This window comes from Nanorana parkeri, unplaced genomic scaffold (genome assembly GCF_000935625.1).
Source record: "Nanorana parkeri isolate BGI_ZX_2015 unplaced genomic scaffold, ASM93562v1 scaffold160, whole genome shotgun sequence".
In the NCBI taxonomy this organism is placed as follows: Eukaryota; Metazoa; Chordata; class Amphibia; order Anura; family Dicroglossidae; genus Nanorana; species Nanorana parkeri.
The window spans coordinates 1,639,582-1,658,072 of NW_017306428.1; the positions used below are offsets into that span (position 1 = coordinate 1,639,582).

An 18,491-nucleotide genomic window follows, 5' to 3' on the forward strand; every position below is an offset into this window, starting at 1 on the left:
GAGGTGCAGAGACTATACAGCCATTTTGTTTCTGGAAAATAATGACCTCTCCAATTAAAATGATTACATTTTATTTATGATTTAATCTCATTTTGTGTATATATATATTTATAATATATTTTTTTCCTCTTTGCAGAGATCGCATACAATTTTTTTTCTGCCTTAAACAACTATCAAAGTCACTAAAAAAAAAATCTCAATATCAAGTACTGATTGTGTTATTCTGTGTTGGCAGAGAAAGACTCTTCTATTTCTACAGGATTGAATTCCTTCATCCTGAAGTTCACCTTCACCCATTTGTTGAAATATTCCTGCGATCCGTTAGCATTTTCCACCACAAACTTGTCAATTTTGATAAGAGGAATGTTCTGAAAGGTCTGATAGTTGCCGGAAACACCCCAGTCATCTCCACATTTTTTATTCTTGCAGAATATCTTGCACAGTTTTTCGTAGCCATCAAATGCCCTCTTCTTTGAGTGTGGCTTCATGAAATACCGGTCCTTGAAGCTTATGTCAATCACTGTGTGATGACTTCGCTGTTAAGCAGAAAGAGCAATTAGTAAACAAATATATGTGTAAATTGGGTGGTATATGCATGGGTGGGGGGTGCTGTTCTTGTACTTTGAAGAAATAAAAACCAACATTTTCAGAGCCATGTAGGACCCCGTTCTGAAGGTGGCATCCTTTCCTAAGCTACTCCAAATGTCAGTTTTTGCTTTATTGTAAAAGGAAAAGAACATTATTGTTGCTACTTTGGTACATCTCATAGGTGGATATGCACATAGATAGCTGGGCAGGCAGATAGGTTATTTAGTCAGATCTAGGTCTAGAGGTTGGCCATCACAACAATGCAACTGAGAGCATTCATTCAAATGTGGGAGTCTATACACGTAGTTCTGGGTCAGCAGGCTTTACAGCTCCATTCTCCTTACACACATATACAATATGTACAGTATTTATTGCTAAGAATTCCAAGTGTGCTGTCTGGACCAACTGGTCCATTTAACTTGCAGTCCCAACAAGTCCAATTTTATCCCATAGGTGGGGAAATAACTGGCTTTGAGTGGCCATGTTTACTGTGTCCCTTTAATGGGCAAAATGAATAGTGAATTGTATACATTAATAAAATTCACAATATACTTTTATGTATTCATATAAATGTGCTGTTTCAGAAAATATTGATCGTTTTGTTTAAACTCCAGCAACCCTCTCTTCACCTTCATTTTTATAAACTAAAGCAAACAGTCCTTAAATCTAGGTGTCTTTGATGCAATCATGTAATGAGCGGTGTCTCTTCTTCTCCAGCATCCGCAATGGGCAGGGTTCACTGCTTCAAAGAATATTACTTGCGTTGTCACATGTGTGCGCTGTTTTACATAGCATTCCACTCTGAACCCAGGCTGCATGATGATGCTAACCTGGGGGGGGAGGGGGGCTTGTCTATGACTGCCTGTAGTTGAATGATGCTTGATGTTATTCAAGCTGGAAGAAGGGCAATGACCAAAGTTGGAGGAAGACACAGAGGGCAACATTGTACTTTCCACCTGTTCTTCAATGACACGGTGGAGATCTTGAATCTCTGACCATTGGGTTACATCACCACCTTCAGTAATAGGGCAAAAGCACATACTAGGGGACAAGTATAGGCAGATGATGTCATGTCTAGCTCTCTTCCATGGTCGCTGGGACACAGAAAGCATTACTACCTGCAGGAAGAAGTTTGGTGTATCATGGACCCAATCCTCCTCCTCTGTCCATGACGGATCCAGAGTGTGGTAAGTCTTCCCTGGTCGCAGTAGCACCCTTGTTGTCCTGTGTTCATGCTTGGGACACCTAGTGGGGCTGGATGTTTCTTCCAGGGCAACTTATGGGAATCGATCTTCCTCTCTGTGTCAACCTCAGACCCTGCCTATATTTCTGCTGGAGGGATTTCACTGCAGTCATGCTTGATTTATGCAACAAGTGATTGCAGTCTTTGACCGCAAAGGCTAAAAGTGCACCTCTATGCCTCCCTCTACAGCACCCACCTCTGACCTGTTTTCTGCCATAGTTCCTAGGCTTAACGAGATACTACCGTATATACTCGAGTATAAGCCGTCCCGAATATAAGCCGAGGTACCTAATTTTACCCAAAAAAACTGGGGAAAAGTATTGACCCGAATATAAGCCGAGGGTGTGAAAACTCTAAGATACTTCAAAGCCCTAAAACTTCTAAAACCTTTCAAATGCACAGGTGTCCCCAATGGAGACTGGGGAGACTCCCTAAACTTTTCATTCCTCCCCAACATTTTGTGGCCCAACACTCAATTTGAAGAGTGCGCTATCGGAAGCAGGCTGTTCCCACTGCTCATCTGGCAATGCCCTCTGCTGTAAGAAAGCACTGACGATTCCTGTCAAGAATGCACCCGTGCTTAAAGTGGACCTTTACCCAAATCTTTAAAATCACAACAAACACACCTTTAGAAATGTTTAGTAATGACAATCTACAAACACATACTTCTAGATAATTGCTGGCATTGTATTCTTTGCATTCCCTATTTCTCTTTTCCTCCCCAGTCTTCTCACAGTGGCCATGTTTACTAAGGGCAGATTGCTATATCTCCTATTCCTTATGTTGCTACACTGAAACAACATAAGGAGTGAGTAACCACTTTAAACTACAATGATACTTTTGTATCCGACCACCCGCGGAGGGTAATTATATCTATGCTACTAGCTATATTCACTACCGGGCTGCTGTAGGGGAGTTTTTGTATTTCAAAGTTTTAAATGTGTGGTTTATACTTTTTTCTACTTCATTAAAAATGTAATATGATAATCTATATGTGATCAAATACTTATTAGACAGTTCCAATCTTTGGGATTTCCTTTTGCTTAAGGGAATTATTTTATTTAGTATCTCTCCTATTACTTCCTGAATTTCTAGGACGTGACCATGCACATCATCTCAGAGGAGGAAAATGCCTTTCCCTGAGATCTCGTGAGATTACAGATGAGATTTCCCAGCAATATTCTGCTGATGTAACCTTCCCAAGATGCAATGCTTTGGCAATCACATAATTTGTGCCTAAGTGGACCAGGAAGTGGATAAACTCTATTTGTAAGTAAATGAAAAACAAGTTTGGTACACTAATGAAGGTAAGATGATTTTAAATCAACATGCAGGGCTGCACGCTGATGTGATTTTTAGTAAAAGGAGGTAAAGGTCCACTTTAAGCTCAGAGCTGCCTTGGAAACCTTCTTCTTCCTGGATGTGACTGGGAGTAAGATTACTTTTCCACCCCAGCAAAACCAGTCTAGGATTCCAGCTGGGAAGAGTCGATCCCCACAAACCATCCTCCCCCCAACAGCAATCTTTATTAAATTGTCTGCTTAATTAAATACAGCATTTAGGACTTTTATACATACATTTATGGTTCTAATGTTATCTGTATCGCATGCAAATGTTTTACATCTTCCACAAAGCAGACGTTTGTTCTCCTCTGATAGTACGCGTCCCTTGAAATTCTTTTTAAAATCACGAAGCTTTTTTTCTTCTCTTTGGATCTGAAGGTTCTGCGATGAAAAAAAAAAGAATCTTGATTTATTCTGTTTCTTATCTTACAATAAATGACAGGGTAAGCACAAGGGGGGATATGGCTCTTTACTATAGTAATCACTCACTTAAGGAGGGCTTCTAAAGTGTATTTCCACTATTACAGCCTAATTGGAATAACACCTGCTTTATATTTGTTACTTGATCCCATTCACGTAGCATAACAAGACAAATATTTAAAAAATGGCTGCCTACCTTTTTGGTGCTCTTTAACTCCTAAACAAATCCCCTCTGCAGAATACTTACATTTCCTGCACCAAGAGCAACAGCACCATATCCTCTCAGCCCCTTCACAAAAAACTACCAACAACAACATGTCAATGCTTAAATACATTTTCATAGGCATGTCTTCATCTTGACTATGCACTCCAGCATATTGATGCCAATTACAACCTTACAACTCCAGCTTGATTGTTATATGATTTCCACTGGCTTCATACTTTCATGATCAGTGACCAGCAGTGGAAGCTAAATCCAAAACATCCCATCCATCCCTCATTTGCCACCCTCCCCAAACCCATGGCTGTCAGCTAATGATCAATATTCTTTTGTGCAGTAACTCAGGAAAATGTCAACCCTTGTACCCACGCCCCTGAAAAACTAGGCGTGAATCACTCTATTTGCTAAAGTGAAACAAAACCGATAACCATATTATCAGAGAGAAGTGTCTCCTTTGATGCTTTTTTTTTAGGTTGTGGATTACAAGTTAGCTTTGCCACCAGCTTTGAGTCTGCATATACAAAAAAACAACAACATTTAATTCTATATATTACTCTTACCATCATGCATATACACCATTAAAGGTGCCCATACACCTTACAATTATCGTACGCGATTTTGTTTTCGTCCGATAATCGCAAGGTTGATGGGCAATGTACAACCGCAAATACTGTACAATCCTACGACTTTTGACTTTCAAGCAGGTTTGAAGACTTTGGTCGACCGTACGATTTTCGCAAGGTTAGTGGCGTTTCCGTACGTCAAACATCGTACGATCTACACTGCTCATGCACAAATGAAAATACGTGCGGTCGATTGCCGCAATTCGTTCAGGTGCTTTTCTTTAATTACGGCTAATTGAACCTTGCGATAATCGGGGCAGGATGGGGCCGCCATACGAAAATCGTACAACGGTTCGATCATCAGACGAAAAGTGTTGTACGATAATTGTAAGGTGTATGGCCAGCTTAAGCCATAACATTACGACCACTGAGAGGTGAAGTGAATAACATTGATTATCTCACTACAATGGCACCTGGAAGAGGGTGGGATATATTAGGCCTTGTTCACACCAAGCGCGGAGCAGATCCGGACCGGAGCAGGTGCAGACCGGATCAAAACTGCGTCCAATGTATTCCTATGGTATTTTGACCTCCAGTTCACATCGCAGCGTGCGGATCCAGACCAGATCCAGACCGGATGAAAAAACTGCGGCAAGCCCTATTTTACCTGCTCTGGATCTGGTCTGGAACGCATAAAAAACGCATCTAAAACGCAAAAACGCATGCAAGTGCCTGAAAGCCCATGTTAAACTTAAAAAAAAAAAAAACGACCCTAAACGCATCCAAAACGCGGCACAACCCACTGCACTGCGTGTGCAGAAACCTGACCAGATCTGGTCTGCATTTGGTGTGAACAAGGCCTTAAGCAGCAAATTAATAAAAAATGGGCATGTGTAATGATTTGAGCAACTCTGACAAGGGTCGAATTGTAATGGCTAGATAACTGGGTGAGAGCAACTCCAAAACTGCAGCTCTTGTGAGATGTTTCCGGTTGCAGTGGTCAGGAGCTACCAAAAGTGGTCCAAGGAAGGAGAACCAGTGGCAAGGTCATGAGGAGTGAAGACTCACTGATGTACTTGGGTTCTGCCATTCATGTGGATGTTTCTGTGACACGTACCACCTGCCTAAACATTGTTGCTGACCAAGTACACCCCTTCATGGAAAAGGTATTCCCTGGCAGTGGCCTCTTTCAGCAGGATAATGCACCCTGCCACACTGCAAAAATGGCTCAAGAATAGGAATTTGGAGGAACACCACAACGAGTTTGAGGTGTTGACTTGGCATGCAAATTCTCCAGATCTCAATCCAATCGAACAATTGCGGGATGAGCTGGAAAAACAAGTCCAATCCATGGAGGCCCCACCTTGCAACTTACAGGATCTGCTACTGATGGCTTGGTGCCCAATACCACAACATACCTTTAGAGGTCTAGTGGAGTTCATGCCTCAAAGGGGCAGAGCTGTTGTGGCAGCAAAAGGGGGACCTACTTAATATTATGCTGGTGGTCAGAATGTTGTGGCTGATCGGTGTATATGCCAATTAGACTTAAAATATTATACTTTTCAGGTTTACCACAATATCAATATCACTGCAAGTGTTACCCGTTTTATAAATTCAGCTCTATCCTTCTTCTGGAGTCCAGCAACTGCTTCATTCATTAAATCCTCGTGTAACAAGTTAATTCTCTCTCTCTCGGCTTGTTCATGCTTGCTAGTAACAAGGTAGCATCTGCTGTTCTTTGCTCTTCCTCGACCTGTGTGATGTAATATATGAATACACTATATTTAGGTCACAGAATAAGCACCATATCAATAATTAAATGATAACAAGGACGAATGATTTAGAGTTAACAATGGTGGTGGAAAGAAGAAGGGTGGATCACCCCTGGGTTCCGTGAATCACTGGGGGTTCATAGAAGCAAAACCTGACTGACCAGCTGCACTGGAATTATTATTTCTATTTTTTTTTTATTCTGAACTCTTTAACCCCTTCGTGACGGGAGACGTACACTGTACGTCCAGCCACAAAGGGACCAAATGACTCGTCACGTACACTGTACGTGACGAGTTATTTGCTGCACTAGAATCCTGCTAACCGCTGAGAATCAGCGGTTACCTTTCAGTAATAGATGTCTAACTATCTAGAGATCCATTACTGAAAGGGTTAACCTTTTTCAGACACCCGATACCTTAATATCGGGTGTCTGAGAGTCACAGCAAAGCAGACACACATGTCGGCTTTTGCCGGCATTCTGACAGCTCGTATAGATCGAGAGATATCTCTCTCAAGCTATACTGGCTTTTTTTTTTTTTATCTTTTGACTTTCAAGAATAGATACAAAATGTTATGTATTAGACACATAATGTATCTATTCTTGAAAGTAGAATGTTTAAGTTTTCTGAAACATTCACTGACAGCTGAATCCTGAACTGCTGCAGGATCAGTGTCACTAACTTATTATCGGCTGTTCTGAAGTTTGAAGCAGCCTGATAATAAAAAAAATGTATTAATTTATCAAGCAGTAATAGTGAGATTAATTCACAATGACTGCCTGATATAATTAAATAAATAAAATTTGTCAGTATAAAAAAAGTGAAAAGTGTAAATAAATTAAAAAAAATAGTGAAAAGTGTAAAAAAATTAAAAATAAGGGACAAATAAATGAATGTATGTATTGCATTTTTTTTTAGCTGTGCTGGTTTTGTTAAAAAAAAATACTACAAATCAAAACTGGGAAAAAAAGTTTTTTTTTACGTTTTTTCCTCTTTTTTTAATTTGTATTTGTCCTAAGTGAGGCGTTAGACACACATATGTGATATAAATATGTAGCCCTATCTGTCCTCTAAAAAACAATATATAATATGTGTGGGTGCACTTTGTAAGAAAGTATATTACTGACGTGGAAGAATCACACAGCAAAAATGTCAAAAGTGTGTCAGTCATTTACGAACAGAAACCAAAAACAAGCTCAGTCATGAAGGGGTTAAAGAGGTTTACAAAAGTTGGGCTGTTTGCCATTTTAGTAATTTATGAGCTGTACCTCTGACTTGGATCATCTTGGTAACGTTGCCGACATATTCATAGAGAAGAACCAGATTACATGCCGGGATATCTATGCCTTCATCAGCCACAGATGTAGCTATCAACAACTTGCTCTCTCCTGAGTATCTAAATGCATCCAGAGCTCCTTTCTGATGCGGAAGAGTCATTCCTGAAAATGAAAAGGTACACAAACATCATAAATGATACATTATTAAAGTGGAACTCTCATTCCTCAACAGATATACAAACTTATTTAATAAGGCAAAATATAGTATTAAACAGTTAGCTGGGCTGCCTTTTCTAAACTGCAGCCCGCTGAAATCGATTGACACGGATTACTAAACTGCTCTTTGCATTGCCTTGGGTACTAAACTTTTATTTTACGAAGCATTGAGTATATTTTGGAACATGGTCTGCTCCGTTCTGTTTCACCCTTTTATAGTAGCATAAAACCAAGGTAGGGATACTGTAACTAGCATTGGGCTCCTTTGGTTTAGCTAATGAGAATAGCAGAACTGTAGAAGAAAGTGAGAGAAAAAAAGTAATCTAAACCTGGCTGCTGCCATCAATATTGATATATGACACACTCCTAATTTAAAGAATATCTAAAACCAAAATTATTTTCACATTTTGGATAGAGTAGGAAAAGGTTGAAAAAACCTTGTCAGGTTTATCTCCCATCAGTGACCCAATGCACAGGTTTGCTTTTGCTTCCTGTCCAGTAGACATAGCAGAAAGGGAGGAAACCCCTTCTTAGTTGTTATCAGAACAAGTCTCCTCATTGGAAGACATCCCCCCCATTTAAAATGTTGGATTTGTCATCTTCAGTCCCAGTGACAGTGGCCACCAGGACAAATATAGAGGCTAAATCTCTCCAGCAAAGACAGTACAGTGGCTTAGTGGTTAGCACTTCTGCATTGCAGCACTGGGTGTCCTCAGTTTTAATCCCAGTCAGGACACTATCTGCGTGGAATTTGCACATACTTGCATGGGTTTCCTCCTACACTCCAAAGACATGCTGGAAGGCTAATATGGCCTGTTTAAATTGGCCCTGTATGTGTGTGAGATAGGGATCTTAGACTGTAAGCTCCTCAAGGGCAGGGACTAATGTGAATGTGCAGTATGTGAAGCACTGCGTAAATTGTTGACGCTATATAAATATTTGTAAAAAATAAATACATTAGAACCTGACTGGGATCTAACCCCTACCACTGTATCCAAAGCAAAAAGAAAGTTCTGACTTTTTTATATACTTAAACCTAGTTTTCAAGCATTGTCTTGGCAACAGTCCAATAAGAAAGGGGGACTCAAACAAAGCTAGGATTGAGCTTAACTTTACTGTGTGGCATAAGCATAACACATAATAAATACACTACGCTCCCCATAATGAAAAATGACAAGCTCAATATCTATCCTTCACTTTGTACTTGGCAGTATTCATTTCTTCAAATTCAAACACATTTTTATTGGTTGAGGGAATAAAGCATGAATTAGGGAGGGGGGACTGTAGCAAAACAAAAGTAACAGCACATAGCAACAGGGAGCTCTGTTGTACAATAAATGCGGATGAACAGTTCATCAAATATGAATAAGATAAGGTATTTTAGCAATAGAAACCAGCGGGTGCGCACTAACAACATGAATGCACTGTCAATGTTGGCAACATGCAAAAAATAAAAGTATGAGTATTCAAACTTCCAATGGTTCATGTTGTCTGGCAGTATTTATTTTCGAATTGTGAAAACGAGAGCTATAGTGCCTTTAAAAGCACACAAATGTACCTATTTTTGTATCAAAAAATATTTCATTATCTTCAGTGTGACCCCTTGGTGTCCCAACTAGAAAAGACAACATAAAATTCCTTTTGCCAAACTAAGACTCACCAAATGCCATTTAAATGATTCATATATGTAATAGGCATAAAAAGTTTATAACTATTGTGACAGGGTATATGACTTTGTGTAAGTCAGTGAAAGATTGAAAAGGGCAACTTTCCCTGGCTAGGGAGGGGTTAAGCCTTGCCCCAACAGGTACACCTCCTCTCTGTATTAATTAGCCTGCACCTGATAGTGGACTGGGAGGGGGAGAGAGAGCTCAGAGCGAGATCCAGGCTGCACTGGATGAACACAGACTGGAGAGCGTCTGGAGATCTCTTGGCTAACGTCTGGCTAACAGTGGTATGTTGAAGACTGTGTTTTCTTTATGCTTCTTTTGGCACTGGGAGCTGGAATAGCCGCTCCAGTAGAAAGTAGTCAGGGAAATACTGTTAATTAGACTCCTAAGTTGGAGTAGGCCTTTTTATTTTGTGTTACTGCTGCCAGAAGCTGTTTTGTTAATTAGGGAGAAAGCACCCTATTGAAAGAGACTGTTCATTATGATTCACAATAAATCTGCATGTACTGGAACCTGAGTACAGACCAGTGACTTTCTTACACTATTAATTTACATTTCCGCTTTTTTTTTTTTTTTTTTTTAACACTTAAGTTGGTCATGTACAGAATGATCTTCTGCCATTGCAAAAAATATTCTATAAAATGGCAAGTAAAGGTTCTGTGTATGCTGTAAAATCTACCCGCGTACAATTTCCTTCCAGATATCAGACAGGGCTGTGCCTGTTGGTATAAAAAGGATCAGGATGGATGGATGGATTGAGAGTAGACTTAAGGCACATAGTACAGATCTGTCTGAATTTGTCATAATTGGGTAAGTTTCTTGAAGATCCAGTTGCTTCATGTTTGGCGTGAGCAGGAGGATTAAGGTTCATGGGCACAACAATTTTCTTTACCTATATTATCATTTCTTTTATTTCTCCCAAATATTGTTTCTGGTTTTAGGAAGCTGAGTGATGGGGTTTCCTCAATCCAATTCTTTAGAGCCTAGAAAAAAAAAAAAAAATAGCTAAAATGATAGTGTTTGTGACAAATATAAGAATATATCATAGTCATAGTACACACTATAGAAAGTTCACGAGTGCTTAAATAGTAAGGAACATTTCAATCAAAGTTCTGTTACCCTTCTGTCTAACCCAGGGGTCAGCAACCTTAAACACTCAAAGAGCCATTTGGACCCGTTTCCCACAGAAAAGAAAACACCAGGAGCCACAAAACACTTTTGACATCTAAAATGAAGATAACACGGCATATATTGCTTTTTTTACTGGGCGGGATTACATTGAAATGTGTGACCACGTCACCAGTCACACATTCCAACCTAGTCATAAACTTTGATAGAACAGCGGCCCTGTCTAATCATTTAATCAGAGAAATAGATTATAATAGGCAACATTATAATAAGCAATATTGCGCAACATAAACATTTGCATAAACATTTGCAACTACCACCATTTTATTCTATAGGGTCTTGGCATTCAGAAAATATATAATGTTGGGGGATTTTAAGTAATTTTCAGGCCTAAAATGTGGAATATAACATGGGTACAAAAAATTAAAAAAAGGCCTCAGTCATGAAGGGGTTAACAGTCTTTTCTTCCTCCTAAAAAAATAAGTATGGCATTTTTATCCCTAATAAAAGATGACAAACCAGAGTGCATGCATTTGGCAGGTGCAAAAGTGTAAAGACTTGTTCTGCCTCACAAGCTATAAATGACTCTATTAGGAGACAATCTATAAAAATGTCACCATGTAGTTTACACAGAAATAATTACCGTTACTAAAGCTCTGGTCTTCACAAAAAGCAGTGTGCGTGTCTCTGGATTCTCATGATAGGATTCAGACAGGATGAACTGTAACTCTTCCAGCTTTGGATTTTCATTGTCCATTGCGATTTCCATCAACTTTGGCAACTTAACTGTAAAAACAAAAACAAATATCACAAGCAAATTTTTAAATTAGGAACACGACCTTAGATGCCTTTAAGTAACAGAAGGGAAACCCCTGCACAGTCTCGCTACATTGACCACATCCATTATATCTGAACTAGTGAACTTCTGCATCAGTTTTCTCCTACAGCAGTGTTTAGTTGAAATGTGAAATTGGGGATGGCCGATACAAGCTCAGAGCTCAGGCTTGAGAAGAAAAGACCCCTTTATGTGGAATAGTGTGTTAGGCCCTTTTAAGCTAGGTCCTTGGGTTCCAGAAAACCTGCCTATCCATCACCGTCCCTTGTCTCGGCCCATATAAGGGCAACTGGGTGGATCAGCAGTGAAGTGGAGTAGAAAGTGAAGTGGTCCAGGATGTATAAAAATTGCGTTTATCATTTGCCATGAATTGTCCTGCACCACAACATGTGAGTACCTTAATGGAAGAAGGCACCCTTGAGTCGTGGGAGAATGATGGACACCATCTGGACACCAATTATGCTCTGGTTCACCCATAAAAGTTCTATTTATTTGAAAATAACATCTATTCATTCTTCTGTTAATTGATCATTATCTGGAGTAAATATGAAGTTGTTCTAGTAAACCCTGACCTGAAGCTGAAGAGAGATGCATGCCATCTGTGGGGGGGGTCTATTCTGGCAGCATGGGCTGGTGTGCCTGGTGATGACTCTGACCTTCTCAAGGGGTAAAGTCAGTTCAGAACATTCAGTTAAGAATGTTACACTTATACGCTAAGCCTGGGGAAGGGAACAAGGATTCCCTGACAATTGTGTAGAGGGAGCTACATGGAAACTAGCCTATAGAATGTGGTGGCTGTCTTGGGGATAAAGCTCGCCCTCAAGTCCCGGCCTGAGCATTTGGTTGCAAGCTAGGGACTTTTGGCGATTGGCACCTGGGCAGAACGTGGAACTAAGTTGCAGTTCCCAGTCCTGACACATGAGGAACCTGGTCTTCCTCTCAGTAACACACATTTTATTAAGATGTGCGCCATTTAAAACTACACATTTTATTAACGTAAGACTTATTTAAGAATACATTCAATTATATATTACAGCTGCCTCTTTATCTTTGAATAATTACATCTTATGCTGTCTTTTCATTGCTGCTTCAAAATTAGCACTGATGTTTTTCAGCATGTACGCAGTGTGGGAACTAAAGGTGTGCAAATAGGGCACTTAAAGTGTATATCAAGGCATTTTTTTTTTATTTTGGATAGCGTAGGTTAGACCCTTTGTCGAGTTTTTTATTGCTGTTTGTGTCCCTGCTGGGGAGATTCACCCCTCTATTTACCTTGGTGACCACTGTCGCCCAAACTGTACGAGAATGTAATAGGAAATCCAAATAAATTTGAGTTGTCCTCAGTGTAACAGATTAGGGAAAATCCAATGGGGACACCTGTTCCCAGGAATACTCTCTAAGATGGGAATTAAGATTGATGAGATTCTGTCTCATTCCCTGTTACATCTCCAGGATAGGAAATGAAGACAAATCTCCCTAGCTGGACACTGACAGCAAAATATAACTTGATAGGTGTGTTCTCCTTGTAACTCTCCCCTACTAAACAATATATTTCTGTTCTCCTGTTTGTTACATTGTACAACGAAAATGTAGCCCTACATATAAAGCAGACTGCAAGCCTCCTCCAATAGCACAATCTAGTAGTAGTTTTTACAAAAATAACATGTCATAGGACAGCAGGTTGTCCAGCACTTTTGAGCAGACCTGCCCTTCCCTTTGTGGGCAGAGATCACTAATGCTCTCTAATGATGGGAAGTGCAATGTATGCTCTTGCCCTTCCTTGGTTGTCTGGCAACAGAGGAAAAACACAGTTCATGTCCTGTCACTGAATGACCTGTACTGCCTGAAGAGAGCAGTGCTCAGCCACCCATCTTGCCTGCTATTGGGTTTTTTTTCTCTCATAGTTTGGCTGATTTTATACTCCACACTGTTGTGTACAGGCAGGGAGAACACTGTTCACCTTTTGTGGCTGGCGGAATCCTGATCAGTCCCCACCATATGCTATTAGCGATATTCCTAATGTGGCGGGACTATTTTTACACTCTGCAGTACTGGTAAAGGGATGCAGAAGAGATGGTTGGGCAGCCAGAACCTGGTGCCCTACAGCACTCTGTTGCCTTAGTAGGTCACTGAAGCACAAAAAATAAAGTGGTTATGTCTTATCTTTACCTTCAAACATATTAACTAGCTTGTTTTCAATATCTGTAAAGGTTCCATTCTTGATACTGGTAAAAAAGTTCTGCAAATAATCCAGGGCATCTTTGGTACGGGCATCCTCGTTAATCATCAGTGCATTATTCAATTTCTATTGCAACAGAGAGAAGAAGGTTTAGGAAAATGAAGGGTTAACAATACAAGCAAAAAAGACAAACAATATGACCTGGTACTGTAAACGTTTTCAAAGTTTATTCATCATTCTGTTTCTTTCAATATGCTAGAAGTCTCCTATGTATGCATCAGAACTTTGCTAAAAAGAATTCTGTGAACTATCCCATAACACTCCTGCTTTGTTTCACTATCATTTGGGGTGTAATTATTAAAAATTTGCAGAGCCAAAAAACAAAGTCAAATGTAATATAAGGAGAATACCACATTATGACCACCAGATGGAGCAGAAGACCATAGGAAATACTTATGCCTATGCTTCTCAGCAACAGCTCGTGGCCATAATGCAGTATTTTGCTGATATTACATTCAAACTGGAAAGAACATATACTAATAAGATTCATTTTGCCTTAATTTGCACATAATGTATAGGGCTGCAACAACTAATTGACATAATCGATTATAATTGATTATTGAAAAAGTTGTCAACTTTTTAAATCATCGATTAATCGGCTTCCGATTGGTTGGCACTGTTCACGGCTCCACACTCGCTGCGCGCCACACTTCCTCCCCACCTCACGCTCGCCGCTGCCAAACCTGCTCGGCCGCATCCATGCTCCACACGCAGCACCTCCTCCCTCGCCTCACGCTCACCAACCGCCCACATCCACGATTGGCACAGGGACGCGGGTAGAAGTAAGGAGGAGCAGGTTTGGGCGGATGACAGCCGCCGATAGGCAGTCCCGATCTCAGAAACAAGTTGCTGGAAGACTGCTCATGTAAGCCTGCACTTTCCCCCACATGGTGCTCTATAATGTATTGCTGGGATTTGTATTCCTCTATAGCTGATGGTACATTGTGCTGTGTATTATACAGAGGAATACAAATCCCAGCAATACATTATACACTGTATGTATAAAGGAACTATTGCTGGGATTTGTTGTATTCCTATATAGCTTGTGGTATTCTGCATTGTGCTGTATAGAGGACTACAAATCAAGGAATTATACATTGTACAACGCAATGCGGAATACCACCAGCTATAGAGGAGTACAACAAATCCCAGCAATAATACATTATACAGTGGTGCAATGCCGAATACCACTAGCTATCGAGGACTACACCACCCAGCAATAGTACATTATACAGCGCAATGCAGAATACCGCCAGCTATAATGTACTATTGCTGGGATTTGTTGTATTCCTCTATAGCTGGTGGTATTCTGCATTGTGCTGTATAATGTACTATTGCTGGGTTTTGTAGTCCTCTAGCCGATGCCATTCTTCATCATTGTTGTATAATTTTACACTTTTCATTTCACTATATTGCACACCACACTTTTTTTTTTCTTTTTTACTTCCACCGCTCCTAGCTTGCTTCGGTGATGGACTACAATCTCAGTACAAACTAGTAGTCCCATCACTGGAGCCATTTTTAAAAATGTATTTTATTTTTTATCTGATTAACCGATTAATCGAACTTAATAATCGGCTAACTAATCGATTTTGAAAATAATCGTTAGCTGCAGCTCTAATAATGTACATGCAGGAGGATTGCACCACTTTATGTTGTTGGACATCTCTTTCAGGCAATAAGTAGTAAAGTTTTTGGTTGTCCTTACTTCTTTACAGAAAAAGAATCAATAGTTTGTTTATGGTTACGTATATGGCCAATACTATGGCGATCTGCAATTCAATAATCACTTTCTTAAATCCCAAATGACTTCCGTCCTATGAATATGACCAATACTATGCCGATCTGCAATCCATTATTCATCTCCTTAAATCCCAAATGACTTCCGTCCTATGAATATGACCAATACTATACCGATCTGCAATCCATGACTCATCTTCTTAAATCCCAAATGACTTCCGTCCTATGAATATGGCCAATACTATACCGATCTGCAATCCATGACTCCTCTCCTTAAATCCCAAATGACTTCCGTCCTATGAATATGGCCAATACTATCCCGATCTGCAATCCATTACTCATCTCCTTAAATCCCAGATTTGAATAGAGTAGAAGGGGATAGAAAATCCATTTGACACCAAAATAAGAAGGTGCTGGAGTCACCAGAACAGGAATACACATAGAATACATAGAGGTTCTAGCCCTTTCCCTTGTCCCCAAAAATTCATTTTTGTTGCTGTTATTCCCACTGTAGAGATTTCCCCTCCCATCACTTTCTGCCCATCTAGCCCCATGTCACCAGGGTAGGAAATGAGGTGAAATACTCTCAAAAGGGTCAAAGGCAGCAATAAAGTCTTGACACTTCCCTACTCTATCCAAAGCTATAAAAACGTTTTAGCTATACAGAGTATAGTTGGGCTTTAAAGTGTATGTAAACCTAAAAACAAAAATGTAATATATGGCAGCTTAGCAGCTCTTAGATGTGGTGGCACATTTTCAGCAAGTACAGAAAATACCTGTTGATCTTACCAGAAATGCCATGTCCTAGTCAGTTCCTATGAGCTGACCTGGAAGCAAAAATAGCCTTGTCTTTCCTGTGTAAATTAATAGTCTAAACAATTCACCATGTAATGGAAATTAACAAAGGCAGAAATGTTTGAAGTCCATTCTGTGTGACAGCCAAGAATACATTGTTATAGCGGAGTAGTACACATTGTTACTCAGGGACAAGAAATTTGTTATTTGCAGGATCACTGGATGAAAAAATCCTCAAAAGCAGGCTCACCAGACTGAAAAAAAAAAAAGAAAACTAATGCAACCACCACATCAAAGGAATGGTAAGCTGCAATATATTACATTTTAGTTTTTGGGTTTAGATACATTTTAACGACTCATGCATACAGGTGTCTGCTGATTCCTGCAGCAAGAACCTGTGAATTCTTGCAGCAGGAATCCTAGGTGGGTCCGTGCAGATGTGGGCGCTGAGCCCATTCAAGTTAATGACAGGGTGATAATGGCCAGATCTGTCCGTTGCTGTCTGCATGTAATTGTCCATGGTACAATTACATGAAGTTTGGGATAGATGATTGACAAGCATCTCTCCTGTTCTAGAAGTATGTTTCAGATTTTAAAGTCTCTTAAAGGCTAAAGCTGGCCATACAGGGTGGATGAGAAAATACACTTGCTTTCCACATCCAAGCTAAAGGGTGTGCCGCTGTCAGCATACCTGAACAGTGACTACAGCTGAGAATGTTTCGACTGGCTTCTTTGACAAAAAATTAAAAAATTTACAGGGCTATTTAGTAGAAGGGTGAAGAGTTTGGAAAAGTGAACAATCTAGGACAACATAGGTGATTTGGAAAGGGAGCTGAATTGGAGACATTTTCCATATCAGCTATATTGTCCTAGATTGTTCACTTCTCCTGCCTTCTCCAAACTCTTCATACTTTTGTGAATAACCCTGTTAATTTTGTCCAATGGAGCAGTGCCAACGGGGCCACACACTAGGGTCTATTCACTAAGCTGCCGTAGGCAGCCGAGTGAATGACCGACCTGAAGTGAAGTTAGCCGAACACTGTTTGGCTATTCACTTCAGGCTGGTACGGCTGATTTCAGCCGTACATCGGCTTGCTTCGCATGGCTTCGGGTCGAAGTTGGAGTGCTGTATTGTATGGGCTGCTTATACAAGAAATGAACTTTCCAGAAGCATGGCAAAAAAGAAAGCTAAAAAGTAAATATATATAAAGCTGCATACCCGTAAATGTTCAGTATAAGTAAACAGAACGCTACACACGCGACTCTCCTCCATTTTATCTTCCAGCTGCAGCACGCGGCATTTCTGCTGTATGCCAATGATCCAGTGCTCATACTTCTGGGTTCCAAAAGCCCGGTTCTGAATATCCGTCATAGTCTCTAAAAACCCAAATGATCAGCACGTTTTTTAGCGTTTTTAATTGCGTTTCAGCGCTGAAACGCGACTAAAAACAGCCAAAAATGCTCTTTCACAAATCGTGCGGAAACCACAATGAAACGCTTCCACTTTGGTGTGAATGGCGCCTGAATGAGGCCTAACACTTGACTTTAATACTGCCACACCAATGAGAGGCTGAGGAAAGGGGGATTATAAAAAATGAAGGGACGCTAAACTGTAAATAAGCGATTTATGTTATAAATGGTTTTTGCGCTGTGTTGCTCTTTGTGTTGTGATAAAATGATACAAGCGTATAATTGCAACACAAGGTATCAACGCACGGCAATGCGTCACAAAGCTTTGCCATGCGCTGCCACAGTTAAATTAATGTTTTTTACAAAATAAAAAAATCATGCACCGCGATGCATTCTAACAACGCAGTGCAGCGCATGTGCCTGGCGTACACCACAATATGGTGTATGCTATGTGTGTGGGGAGAGGGGGGGTTGTGCTTTTTTTTTATTTACACATTTTTAATTTATTTTTTAATTATTATTTTACTGTTGGGTGGGGCTTCGGGGAAATATTAGGGGTCTAAACAGATCCCTGACATTTCCCTTTTGATATAGAAAAAGACATTGAGGACACAAAGTCCTCAATGTCTTTTTCGGCAGCCTCAGCACTCAGTGAATGGGAAGCACTCAGTACAGAGGCTTCCCATTCATTCACAAACTGCTGATAGTAAAATATTTTCTATCACCAGTTTCTGAATGGGGAGGAACCTCTGTACAGAGTGCTTCTCCCCATTGAGAAACTCATGAATGAACAGGAAGTGATGTAAATCACCTCCTGTTCATTCATAACTGGGGACGCATAGTACTAACTGTACAGTTATTTACAAACACTGGAGTGATCAGACGATCGCTCCAGTGCTTGTGCTGCACACGGAGGATCGGTAAATATCAATGATACTTACCGATCCTTCGCTCGGCCACGCACACAGCCGCTGTCATCCTGGAACTGACAGGAGGACAGCGGCTCCGCTCTCCTCCCCGCCTGCTGCTCAA

General features: G+C 40.3%; 1 protein-coding gene across 1 annotated transcript in view; it reads right to left on the reverse strand.

Annotated features, from left to right (window-relative positions):
• Positions 1-195: 195 nt before the first annotated feature.
• DDX58 (DExD/H-box helicase 58) overlaps positions 196-18,491 on the reverse strand; it is a 39,898-nt gene continuing 21,602 nt past the window's right edge. The window contains exons 11-18 of the mRNA XM_018554461.1: positions 17,269-17,426; positions 13,445-13,580; positions 11,084-11,226; positions 10,205-10,295; positions 7,418-7,588; positions 5,979-6,130; positions 3,409-3,555; positions 196-536 (exon numbers count right to left, since the gene is read on the reverse strand). Of these exons, the coding sequence (XP_018409963.1) occupies positions 219-536; positions 3,409-3,555; positions 5,979-6,130; positions 7,418-7,588; positions 10,205-10,295; positions 11,084-11,226; positions 13,445-13,580; positions 17,269-17,426 (1,316 nt within the window). The 3' untranslated portion in view covers positions 196-218. The remainder of the gene's footprint in view (positions 537-3,408; positions 3,556-5,978; positions 6,131-7,417; positions 7,589-10,204; positions 10,296-11,083; positions 11,227-13,444; positions 13,581-17,268; positions 17,427-18,491) is intronic.